The sequence below is a fragment of the Lolium rigidum genome, chromosome 7, assembly GCF_022539505.1.
Source record: "Lolium rigidum isolate FL_2022 chromosome 7, APGP_CSIRO_Lrig_0.1, whole genome shotgun sequence".
In the NCBI taxonomy this organism is placed as follows: domain Eukaryota; kingdom Viridiplantae; phylum Streptophyta; class Magnoliopsida; order Poales; family Poaceae; genus Lolium; species Lolium rigidum.
In genome coordinates this window covers 200,398,298-200,410,647 of record NC_061514.1, presented here as the reverse complement: position 1 = coordinate 200,410,647, position 12,350 = coordinate 200,398,298, and the positions used below count along the sequence as shown (strand labels likewise).

The following is a 12,350-nucleotide window of genomic DNA, read 5'->3' as shown; positions in this document are numbered from 1 at the left end:
TATTTAGGAACAAGGCCTAGGATCATACTTTCACTAGTGGACACTCTCAACATTGATCACATAACAGAATAAATAGATAGATGCTAGACTCTACACCCTCTTGTTGGATGATGAACACCACTAATCTGTAGGATTACACGAACCTCAATGCCGGAGTTAACAAGCTCCACAATATTCAATGTTCATGTTTAAATAACCTTAGAGTGCATGACAGATCAACATAACCAAACCAAGTACTAACATAGCATGCACACTCGTCACCTTCACACTACGAAAGGAGGAATAGATCACATCAATACCATCATAGCAATAGTTAACTTCATAATCTACAAGAGATCACAATCATAGCCTACGCTAAGTACTACACGATGCACACACTGTCACCATTACACCGTGCATGAGGAATAAACTACTTTAATAACATCACTAGAGTAGCACACAGATAAATTGTGATACAAAACACATTGCAATCATAAAGAGATATAAATAAGCACTTCACTATGCCATTCATAACAGTGAAATAAGTATTCTGTGAAATATAGCCTAAGAGACCCACACGGTGCACACACCGTCACCTTTACACACGTGGGACAAGGAGTCTCCTGAGATCACATAAGTAAAACCCACTTGACTAGCATAATGACATCTAGATTACAAGCATCATCATATGAATCTCAATCATGTAAGGCAGCTCATGAGATTATTGTATTGAAGTACATAGGAGAGAGATGAACCACATAGCTACCGGTACAGCCCCTGAGCCTCGATGGAGAACTACTCCTCCTCATGGGAGACAGCAGCTGTTGATGAAGATGGCGGTGGTGTCGATGGAGGAGCCTTCCGGGGCACTTCCCCGTCCCGGCGGCGTGCTCGGAACGAGACTCCTGTCCCCGCATCTTGGCTTCGCGATGGCGGCGGCTCGGGAAGGTTTCTCGTACCGTGGCTTTTACCGTATCGATGTTTTTAGGTCGTGGACCTTTATATAGCGAAGAGGCGGAGTATGTGTCGAGTATTTCTCTTTGCCAAATTTAGGGCTGCATATGCTATGAATGTTCCTACCTTGTTGGGAAAAGACCAATGGATGAAAGTCGATCCGAGGCTTCAAGCTCGTACTCTCCAGTATTGACTAGGCCGGCGGAGTAGGCCGAGGAAGAATAGGATCAGAGCTAGTGCAGAGGGTGGTGCACCGATTCGAAAACGTAAGTGCAAACGTTTTGGAATCCTTGGACACATTGCTAGGCTTTGTAAAAATGGAGTTGACCCAGCTTTTGGAATGGAAGATCAGGCGGGAGCAGCAAAAGCAGAGGAGAATGAAGCAGCAATTCAACTTGAGATTGAAGCAGCAGTTCAACATGAGGAGATTGAAGCAGCAATTCAACATGAGGAGAATGAAGCAGCAATTCAACATGAGGAGATTGAAGCAGCAATTGAACATGAGGAGATTGAACCGATGGATCGAGAGCGAGAGGAACAGATGGATGTAGAGCTGCTTGAACCGATGGATCGAGAGCAGAGGGAACAGATGGATGTAGAGCTGCTTCAACCGATGAGTCCAGAGGAGAGGGAACAGTATAATCGAGATTGCTTCGAAAGTGGTATGGCCCAGATTAGTGCTAACTTCGAAGAGCAGATGGCAGAAGAAAAAGCACAAGCTTCGCAGAAGAACAAGAACAAGAACGAGGGCAAAAGGAAGGTAGACACCGGTAATATCCCTGGTAGGGTTACCCGGAGTAAGGTGGTGGCCCCAGCGAGTCACACCAGGAGCAAGAGAAAGGTTTTATTCTGAACAACTAATTTGAATTTGTATGAACAATTTGTATTGGGGTTCCCTTTGTATTGGGGATCCCTTTGTGTTGAACAATTTGTATTGGGGTTCCCTTTGTATTGGGGATGCCTTTGTGTTGAACAATTTGAATTTGTATGAACAATTTGCATTGGGGTTCCCTTTGTATTGGGGATCCCTTTGTGTTCAACAATTTGACTTTGTATGAACAATTTGTATGCCACATTTATCATTTTCTCTAGGGTTTAGGGTTTTAGGGTTTAGGGTTTAATTCAAAATAATTCAAAACATGGTGGAACCTTCCCATGGAGTCTTGTTATGTTACCTACAACCTAGAGAAATAATAATGGAAAAGGAAATATAGAGATATGAAGTTTTTATGCCAAAAGCTTCAAAACCACTTCCTAGTCCATGAGCTACTAGCTATGAAGATGCGAGGCTTTCCGCTCAATACACCTCCCAAATACCCACTATGCTTACAAACTTTGTCCAAATGAGTCCAAATTCGTCACACTTGTGTATCTTTGAATTGCAAACAATATCACGTCGGCCAAAATGTAATATATTGTTCAAATAACACAATTTTACAATTTTTATGCCAAAAGCTTCAATTTCCCTTAGTCCCTTTATTATTTGGGTGCCCCTGTTTTACTTAGTGTTACTCAGTTTTCCCCCTCCGGGCCCACTTGTTTTACTTAGTCCTACTCAGTTTTGCCCTTCCGATAAATATTTCCTCACTTTTCCCCCTCTTAATTCTACTCAGTTTCCTAACTTGTGATCACTGGCTGATCTCTGATTGGTCGAGATGTATGTCACACGGATCTTGGTTGGTTGAAAGCTCAACGAACGCTTGCACCGTTTGATCATTTATGATCGGATGGCCTGTATATCTCTCTCTACCACGATGGACGCATACGGAGAGAAGAGCAGAGCACATACCTACCAACCACGGCGATCGCATATTCCGGTCGCATCTTCCTCTCTCCTATTTCCTCTCTTACTCCGGCGGTCGCGGCGGCGCGGATCTAACGCATGCGTGCGGCGGCGTGCGCGCGCGGATCTAGCCGTGCGGCGGCGTGGATCTAAGAGTGCCGGTGAGGATCTAACCGTCAGAAATAGTTGAAATGTCTCTCTCTGTCTCACTTTCGTTTCTCTTCTCAGATCTGTTGAATGATGAAGAACACCAAGACGGCGGCCGTGCCGATAGTAGTCATCGATGCCACGAACATTGAAGCCATCGCCTACAACATCGCTTCGACGACGCAGATCCAGCCTTCAATGTCGGAGCCTGTTGATGTCTCAGTTCCGTTGCCCTCCTCAGATCCGTTGCTGATGAAGGACAACAAGACGGCGGCCGTGCCGACAGTGGTCATCGATGCCACGAACATTGAAGCCATCGCCTACAACATCGCTTCGACGGCGCAGATCCAGCCTTCAATGTCGGAGTCTGTTGATGTCTCACTTCCATTGCCCTCCTCAGATCCGTTGCTGATGAAGGACAACAAGACGGCGGCCGTGCCGACAGTGGTCATCGATGCCACGAACATTGAAGCCATCACCTACAACATCGCTTCGACGGCGCAGACCCAGCCTTCAATGTCGGAGCCTGTTGATGTCTCACTTCTGGTGCCGAGAGTGCGAATCGATGCCAAGACGATTGAAGCCATCATCTACAACCGCGCTGCAAAGCCGCCGATCCAGCCCTCCGCAGATCCGTCGCTGATGAAGTACACCAAGACAGCGGCGGTTCCGACAGTGGTCATCGATGCCACGAACATTGAAGCCATCGCCGACAACATCGCTTCAACGGCGGATGGCGCAGATGACCACCCCTCAGCCGCCCGTCGTCCCGCCTTTCTTGCCCATCGCTGCGCGGCCGTGTTCGACGCCGCAAATTGGGATAAATTATGATAAATTTGTATTTTTCAATTTCCAATTGGGATAAAATTGTTCAAACTACTACCTCCGTCTCAAAAAAAGCTTCTCCACGTTCTTGATGTGTCCATGTACATCTGTATGTATGATTTGAATTCTATCCCAACTTGATTGGGAAGATATTGATATGTATTTGATCCGGGAGGCTGATACATGCTTTCAATTTTGGGATCCCTTCACTTTTATAAAATGTTCATGCATGCTAAAATTATCGTGCACATTACTTAGCACAACTAGGAAATTGTACGCCAAAATACAGTGCTTAGAGCCACAACAAAATACAGTGGTTAGAGCCATCTACTGAATAACTATTCTATACTAAATCATCTACCGAAACCACATAAGCGCTAGGACAGGGATGACACCTAATAAAACTGCCCAGATGAATCTACTTTTCTCCTCTCCCATCACTTGAAGTTCATGTTCTAGATTTTCTACTACTTGATCAAATACGGCAAGATCTGTCTCAACTCTCAACTTCTCCTTGCGAATAAGCTCGAATTCTTCTTTTCTTCCTCCACGATACGCTTCAGCTCGAATATCATCAGGTTTTTACGGGCCAATTCATCACCTAAATTGGCCACCTTCTCCTCCAAATCCATCATCTGGCTACACCACAGGGTTGATTCATCTTGGTATGCAATGTACCATGGATCATCGGCTTGCCTGGCTAAGCTGTAACAATAATGGAAAAAGAACAAGCTGAAATCACTCCAACGAGGCCATGGCGGCACTTCAAATTCAACGGTAGTACGAGAGCTGAAGCTAGATACCTGCACTTTCGACGAGGTAGGAGAAGTAGAACGTGGCCACGACATGATCGAATCCCCACCCTCGCCGGTGTACCCGCTACGACCGGACATTGAGGACTATTTCGTACCTGCAAACTCCAATAAATTACGGGAACCGAATCGATTAGGGGCGGGGGAGGCAGAGCGGAGGTCTTACGAAGCTATACTACCCATTGGTGCGCGGAACAAATCCCGGTCGTCGTGGGCGGCGGATCCGCTTGCGGAGGACTTTCTGCGGTGGGTACAATGCGTGCGGACGAAACAAGTGCTGGAGCCGTGGTTGACGTGCAGCGCCGCAGTCCGTCCGACGCCGCCGGGGGACAGAGCCGGCGGCGCGACGAGGCGCCGACGATGGCTGCTCCGTCCGACGGTGGAGAACGAGCTGCTAGCGGTTCTCCGGTGACTAATGATGGGTCTAGCTTAAGAATAATTAATTAGCGAACTTGTTGCTTCTCTCTATGATATTCTCTAAATAAATAGACGACCCCACTGGTTATTGGCTGCGGCAGCCCCACAGAGCGGCAATATATGTCTTTTTCTGAAAAATAGACGACCCCACTAGTCATTGGCTGCGGAGGCCCCACAGAGCGGCAATATATGATTTTCTCTAAATAAATAGACGACCCCATTGGTCATTAGCTGCGAAGGCCCCACAGAGTGGCAATATATGTCTTTTCCTGAAAAATAGACGACCCCACTGGTCAATGGCCGCGGAGGCCCCACAGAGCGGCAATATATGTCTTTTCCTGAAAAATATACGACCCCACTGGTCATTGGCTGCGGCAGCCCTATAGAGCGGCCCCATTTGTCATTGGCAGCACCGCGTATAAAATCATGAAATAAAATGGCCCACACGTCAGCGATAGATGGATGTCTGCTCCGACGTGTCTCCTGACCTTACCCGTCAGCACGAGATGGTCAGGGAGGAGCTGCCCCTGTGCAGCCCCACCCGGTCAGACTAACGGTCAAGGCCTCTAACGTGACGGCTACCGGCCGTTCCAGCACTTGTGCGTGTTTCAAACTAGAGGAGGGGAAAACTGAGAAAAAACTAAGGGGTTGGAGAAAACTGAGTACAACTAACGAACTAGGGACACGAAAATAGAAATCCCCTTTTTCATATATAGCTTATTTTGATTTGGACTATGTTTGTGTTAATTTGAAGAGAGAATGTGTGGAGTAGTGTAAGGGAGAGTGAGCTCAAGCTTAAGCAAGAGCACTTGCACATGTTGCATCTAAAGATTCCTTTTTTGCATGGGCTGCGTACGAGATTTGCCTGCATCGCTAGGAATTTCGAACTGGGCGTTCCTCCAGGGTCTGGCCCGAGGGTGCTTTAAGAACCGTTCCATGCAACAACGCCGAGTGAGCTCTGGTAACCAAACAGACCGAAAATTGCTATGCTGATGCGAGCCAAGGCGATGCCAGGCAACCAAACACGCCGATATGTAAGTTGTTTCGTTGCCTGTGCTCACCGAGTGCACGCCAACAACACAGCGGCGGCGTCGCCTAGTGCGCCAACAGTTGTTACGAATTTGTAGTCGCCATCCTTGGCCACGAGCAGCAGGTGGCATGCCACCTCGCCTTCACGAGAAACGCGGCCGCGCCGCCGCACTCGCCCGAATGCACACCGGCGACATGGCCGCACTGTTGCGCTAGCCCACGGTTTGCATGAATTTGCGGCCTTCGTCCTCTGTCATGAGCAGCAGGCGCATCTACGACTTTGACAACACCTACTAGATGTCGCAAGGTGGCCGGCGAGCGTCCTCTTCCTTTTGCTCTTCTTCATCTTCCTCTTCCTCATCTTCTTCTTCAATGTCATGTACAAGTGTACAGAGCTACCCATGTATTTCACAACTTCCATCCATTAAATCGAAAAATTTGCAACACCAAAGTTGTGGAAACAACAATATCAAGGTACTTTTGAAAGGAAATTACGAACGGTTGATCGCGTGTGACAAATCTGAAGAAATTCGTCCAAAAATGCTCCAAGTTTGACCAGGAAAACGAGAAGATGCAATCCACGAACTCGGTGCCGATGGTCAGAACTAAACCCTATCGGCGACGCACATCTTTTTGTGTAGAACCGGTCTTGGTTTGAAGGAAGCTTCTGCTAATCAATAGTGGGTAGGATGAACAAGTTTTGAGGAGAGATAACTTAACAGTTGCATGAGAAGGTGGAACTGTGTGATCGCTCTGGCCTGTCCTGATGAAAACGATCCATTCGGACGTTCTTCTTTTGCTGGTTCTGCGACGTTTTAATGTGCATGCTTGTGTAAAAAAAGAGGCATGCAAGCAACCAATCACCATGTTTTCCTCTAGACCTAGCCCGCCCTGATCAACTGTACTACTGTAGGCTACCAAACGCTTAATGTGTGTATGTGTGTACGTGTGTTCTAGAACAAGGAAAAGCCAAATGCCGCGTTGTTCATTCTACATGCTCCGATCCTTCCCACAACAAACAACACACTAACCGTCGTGTTATGTATTATAAATAAAATACTGTGTGTGTGCATATGCGTGTGTGTGATATGTGCACCTCTACCAACCGTATTTATAATTTGAGATTTGGACGCGTGTGTAACTATAAGATACTAACATTTCTCGCAGAAGAGGAAGGAGCTGTAACCTGTAAGCTCGTGTTGTTTGTGCAGCTACTTGTCTTCGACGCTCCGTTCCGAGTCATTTTTCTTTTTAAAAAATGGGAAGGTGGTGCATGCCAAGACAATTTGGGTGACTTTGGTTCTAGCTAGCTAGAGTTGCGCGGAGAATGGATCGTGCATTCAGATTTGCATCGCAATGATGTGATGGCTGTCGTTACTGCTCCCTCCATCCCATAAAATCATCTTAGATTTAGTTAAATTTGAATGTATCTACTTTCTCCGGTTGTATTTAATCGCGGCGGGATTAGTTCTGAACATGTACGTAGACAGTGTAGTGGCCGCGTTCGATTAAATCAGATTAGAGGTAGTAGATAACTAAATAATTTTTCCATGCATTCAATTTCGATAAATATAAGACAATTTTGATGGAGCGGACAGAGTATAATAATTGAAAAACAATGGAACGCGGCTGTTGGGTATGTCATTTGACATGATTTAATTTGAATTTTTTTTGTCTTAGAACATCCACCTTCCAATGAGATGAGATGAGATGAGATCCCCAACAACAGTACTAGTAGTGTATAGAAAATGAGTCGCGTGTCGGCACGTAGGAAAACACCAAGCATCACTAACAATAATAAACTAGCAGTAGTATATTTCTCACGTCAATTCCTTGTCCACAACATCATTCGACGGAGCACCACACCATTTCTTTTTGCACACACAGACAAGCGAGAACCCGCACCCACCGGCGATACGTGTACGTCTTCCACAGGCATGTGGGCCCCCCGCCACACATGGGCTGCCTACCCCGGAGCCCACCGACCCACCCACCTAGCCGTGCCTGGCCCGGCAAGGAATCTCCCACCACCGCCGCGACCCCCGTCCAAAACAACACCCGGGCCCACATGTTGGCCGGGCCCCCGCCCCTGCCCACCTGTCCGGCGGGCCCCGCTGCCGCCCCGACCGCTGGACATGCGCCTACGCGCCACCATTTAAAATCCTCCCATTCCCACCCGTCTGAAAGACTCCCGGCAACCACCCCTTTATAAAGGAACACAGCACCAAAGGCACACCACATCTCGCCACAAATCCTCCACACCAATTTCATCCTCATCTTCATCCCCTCTCTGCTTTCTTCCAGCAAAGAACAGCCACCGGCTTTCTCTCTTCCAAATCCATGGAGCTCGACTGCGCTACCGAGCTCCGCCTCGGCCCTCCAGGAAGCGGCAGCAGCAGCGCCACCAGCTGCAGCGGCGACACCAAGAGGCCGTCGGCGAAGCGCACGCTCGACGACAGCCGCAGTGAGGCCTCGGGGACCGGCCCGGCCGCCGTGGACGACGACCAGGACACCACCACACCCGCCAAGTAAGCTTCCACACACGTAGAAACACTCCTGAACCTGAAGAATCTGTGATACATGAGATGGTTAAACTGACCATGGCTAACTGTTCTCAGGGCACAAGTTGTCGGGTGGCCTCCGGTGAGGGCGTACAGGAAGAACACCTTCCAGGCGGCGGCAGCAGCCAAGAAGGCTGACCAGCTATATGTCAAAGTCAGCATGGACGGGGCGCCCTACCTCAGGAAGGTCGACCTCGGGCTGTACAAGGGCTACAGGGAGCTCAGAGATGCGCTGGATGTGCTCTTTACGGCCAAGCCCTTCCCCGCCTCCGGCGCCGCCGACCAGCTCGCCGTCGCCTACGAGGACAAGGACGGCGACCTCATGCTCGTCGGAGATGTGCCCTGGGAGTAAGTACCATATTTACCCCATCATCTGATCATAAGATTTTAGTTAATTCTTCAGAAACTGATGCTTTCGTGTACATGAACAAGCGCCTAATTATGATTTCCCTCTGCAGCATGTTCATCTCTTCCTGCAAGAAGCTGAGGATAATGAAGGGGTCCGAGGCCAGGTGATCATGATCAAGGGACAAGCTAGCAGAGGCTCTGCGACACATGGGAAAGGATCAACGATCGGGAACCATGGCTGTACAGAGAGGTTCAGCAGTGCCTGTGCTTGCATCCAAGAGAGGTTGAAACATCTGAGAAAAATATGTGTATATAGTCCCATCTTTTCCTTTTTCTTTCAGCATGGGGAGTTTTTGTATGAGCCAAGGCCGAGAAAAGAAATAAGAAAAAAAAGAAGAGGAATTTGACTTGAGTTTGCTCATTTCTCTATCCAAAATATTCTCTCTGTTTCCTGCGTGCTCATACAATGGAACTGTGGGCAGCAGTATTGTTTTGTAAGATCTGAGTGGCTACCATCCCTGCACCCATCACATTTTCATGTAGTACTAGTTTCTTTTTGGTTACTATTTCTCTCTATTGATTCCTACTGCTCTTCATCAGATCTGAAAGAAACATCTCCACAGTTTCATTTTAGATCGAATTCTGGCCGCACCAAAGTCGCTGAAAATACGGAGACCCCAAACCCTGAACCTTACAATCTATTCACTGAAAATGAATCAGAATTCAGGAAACTTTACCCAAAATTTAAATGATGATTCTTTAGAGAAAGCCTGAATATTTTGGGGGCAGCCAAAATTCAGTGAAATGCTAAACCCTCCTATAAGAGAATCAAAGGATATCGTTGCCCAAACCCATCAAACAGAAATCAATCATCAGAAGCATATCCTTTGTATTTCCATGAAGTTATCGCTACTAAAAAATACATAAACACTTCTTTCATCAAGGGAAAGGAAAAAACAAACACCACTGAAAGAACAATCAAACATGCAAACCTCCAATAAAGATAAGGTACCTGCCTGCCTGTCTACTGCCAAACAGAGGAGGGGCATGAACCAACCAACCAACAAACAAACAGAACCTCACTGGAAGAATCCAAACCGCACAGAAACCCACGCATGCTGTCTCAGGGGAACAATTCATGTGCAGAGCTGCAGACAGTGGTGTGATAAGTAGTAGTCTGTACTAGCAGACAGTCGATGGATGATTCAGAGGACATATCATGATGCTGTATATGGTTGGTGCCCACCTTCCAGGAATACGCCTGCACCCAGAATAACGCTGCCCGATGAAATATCCCAGCGTAACGACAGCCGACAGCTGCTACCATCAGGATTCAGAAGTTAATACAACGTGATCACTGAATCAGTCTTGGGATGTAACTAATAGTGGTATTGTTGTTGTGTGTAAACAAGGGAAAGTAGGAAAAATAATCAGTTAATGCAAAATTTGGAGGTAAAAGTGTTTGCTAATCTGCTATGATATCATCAGGATCCGTAAGTTAATATAACCTGATTACTGAATTAGTCTTGGGATGCAATGGTGAATAGTGGTTGTGTGTCAGTTAGGTTTACAGTCATCATTAGAAGTATGGCAAACTAGTTCAAATCTTAACAGAGGTTGAGCTACTAGTGATATCTTCAGAACCGGAAGTATGGCCAACTAGTTCAAATTTTAGCAGAGGTTTAGTAACTAGTTATGCCTTCAGAACTGGAAGCATGACAAACTAGTTCACATCTTAGAAGAGGTTCAGCAACTAGTTATGCCTTCAGAACGCACAGATTGAGTTCACAGGGTAATTGAACATAATGCTAAGCTCACGGTAACATCATTTGATGAGGAAAAAAGAAAACAGAGCTGAATGGCGATTAAACCATTAGTCCAAACTATTTTGACAAATAACTATTACTGAAGCATTGTGAACGCAAAAGGACACTTAAGAGGAAAATTTCGCTTCATATGTATCAGGCAGTTACCTCATAACACAAGGCAAGGTTGTGGAGTCTTTGTAGAGTCGATGGGTCAGTCAGAGGACATATGATGATGCTGTATATGGCTGGTGCCCACCTTCCAGGAATTCCCCTGCACCCAGAATATAACGCTGCCGAATGAAATATATTAACATAACGACAGTCGACGACTGCTACCATATTATCAGGATTCAGTAAGTAATATAACGTGATATCTGAATCAATCTTGGGATGCAATGGTGAATTAGTTGATGTGTGTAGTAAACAAGGGAAACAAAATGAAAAAGGAACACGCGATGGTAAACACAAGTTTAGTTATAAATTGTTTGCTTGATACTAGATATTAGGACCTGTTAATTTTTTTTACAAGAGATGATCTAGTGTTAACCAACAACGTAAGTAGCCTGAATCCATATGTTAAGGAGAGATCAGCAAAACATGAGGAAGAACTCGTTGTGAGGTAGGTCATGATTGGAATTATAGCCAACTAGTTCACATCTTAGACAAGGGTCGGCAACTAGTGATGCCTTCAGAATTCAAAGATTGATCTTCGCAGGGTAATTGAACAGAATGATATGAGCATAAATCATTAGGAACAAAAAAGACAGAGCTGAATGAGGAATAAAAAAAGGAGCGATTGCTATTAAAGTACTAACTGCTGCTGCGCATTGGCTTTCTCAGAGAACATCAGGAAATTTATTCCTAAATAAATACTCCCTCCGTCCCACAAAACATGTCGCTGGTTTATCAAAATTTGGATGTATACATCCAAATTCTGATAGACCTTCGACATGTTTCGTGATATGGAGGGAGTAGATTGTAGTACATCGTAAGCATGTGGATCAGATAGCATGGAGGCTATCTTCCTCTCTGTGGATTCAAGTGAAATGAGCTTGTCGATCAGGTAACACATTCTCCGATGAGGCGGTGAGCATATATAGCTGCTGGATACACTGTCCAATTTATCCATAGGTATCTGATATCGCCCTGATAACAGCCTGATTACTAGAGAAGACAACGAATTTTCGACCTAGAACCTACTACAGGATATAACTGTCGAGTCCCGGCATCAGATATTCAGTAAGAGTACAAGGAAGCATCGGAGTTCGGAGCACAACCTGATGCTTAATGTGTGTCACTGGCAGGCAGAGAGAGTGCAAGATCATGCTAATTCCTAGAGCGACAAAAAAGGATTGGCAGTCTGGCCGGAGATGAGGCCGCACGGACCGAGCCGATTCCACCCATCAGCGAACAGGTGCCGTTGCCGCTCGGCATGCCAGCAGCGCGTGACTCCCGCCGAATCAGGAGTGCGTCCAGAAGGCCTGCGCCGACGTAGGGCGATGCCAAGCTGCACATTCGTGCACCGTAATGGAACACGGCCCCTACAATGCGTCCCAAGCCCAGTCGATCCCGCCACCTTAATGCCCCCGCTAGGGTTACAGACCATCGCTACTTGGCTCGGCGATGACGGATGACATCCGCCACTATTTGAACCACTTCATCCAGACATAAGGAAGCGGTGTGGGAC

At 46.6% G+C, this 12,350-nt stretch overlaps 1 protein-coding gene across 1 annotated transcript; it reads left to right on the top strand.

Moving 5' to 3' along the window:
* The first annotated feature begins 8,161 nt into the window (after positions 1-8,161).
* Positions 8,162-9,267, top strand: LOC124674206 (auxin-responsive protein IAA24-like). The gene is made up of 3 exons (XM_047210244.1): positions 8,162-8,474; positions 8,565-8,855; positions 8,966-9,267. The coding sequence occupies exons 1-3, from the start codon at positions 8,287-8,289 to the stop codon at positions 9,021-9,023; spliced, it is 537 nt and encodes a 178-aa protein (XP_047066200.1). The 5' UTR covers positions 8,162-8,286; the 3' UTR covers positions 9,024-9,267.
* Positions 9,268-12,350: the final 3,083 nt, after the last annotated feature.

What these genes read in the sequence shown, in the direction of transcription:
- LOC124674206 (XM_047210244.1), top strand. Translation starts at nt 8,287, where the DNA reads ATGGAGCTCGACTGCGCTACCGAGCTCCGCCTCGGCCCTCCAGGAAGC. An exon ending in GACACCACCACACCCGCCAA is followed by an intron (nt 8,475 to 8,564) that starts GTAAGCTTCCAC and finishes AACTGTTCTCAG; the next exon opens with GGCACAAGTTGTCGGGTGGC. An exon ending in GTCGGAGATGTGCCCTGGGA is followed by an intron (nt 8,856 to 8,965) that starts GTAAGTACCATA and finishes TTCCCTCTGCAG; the next exon opens with CATGTTCATCTCTTCCTGCA.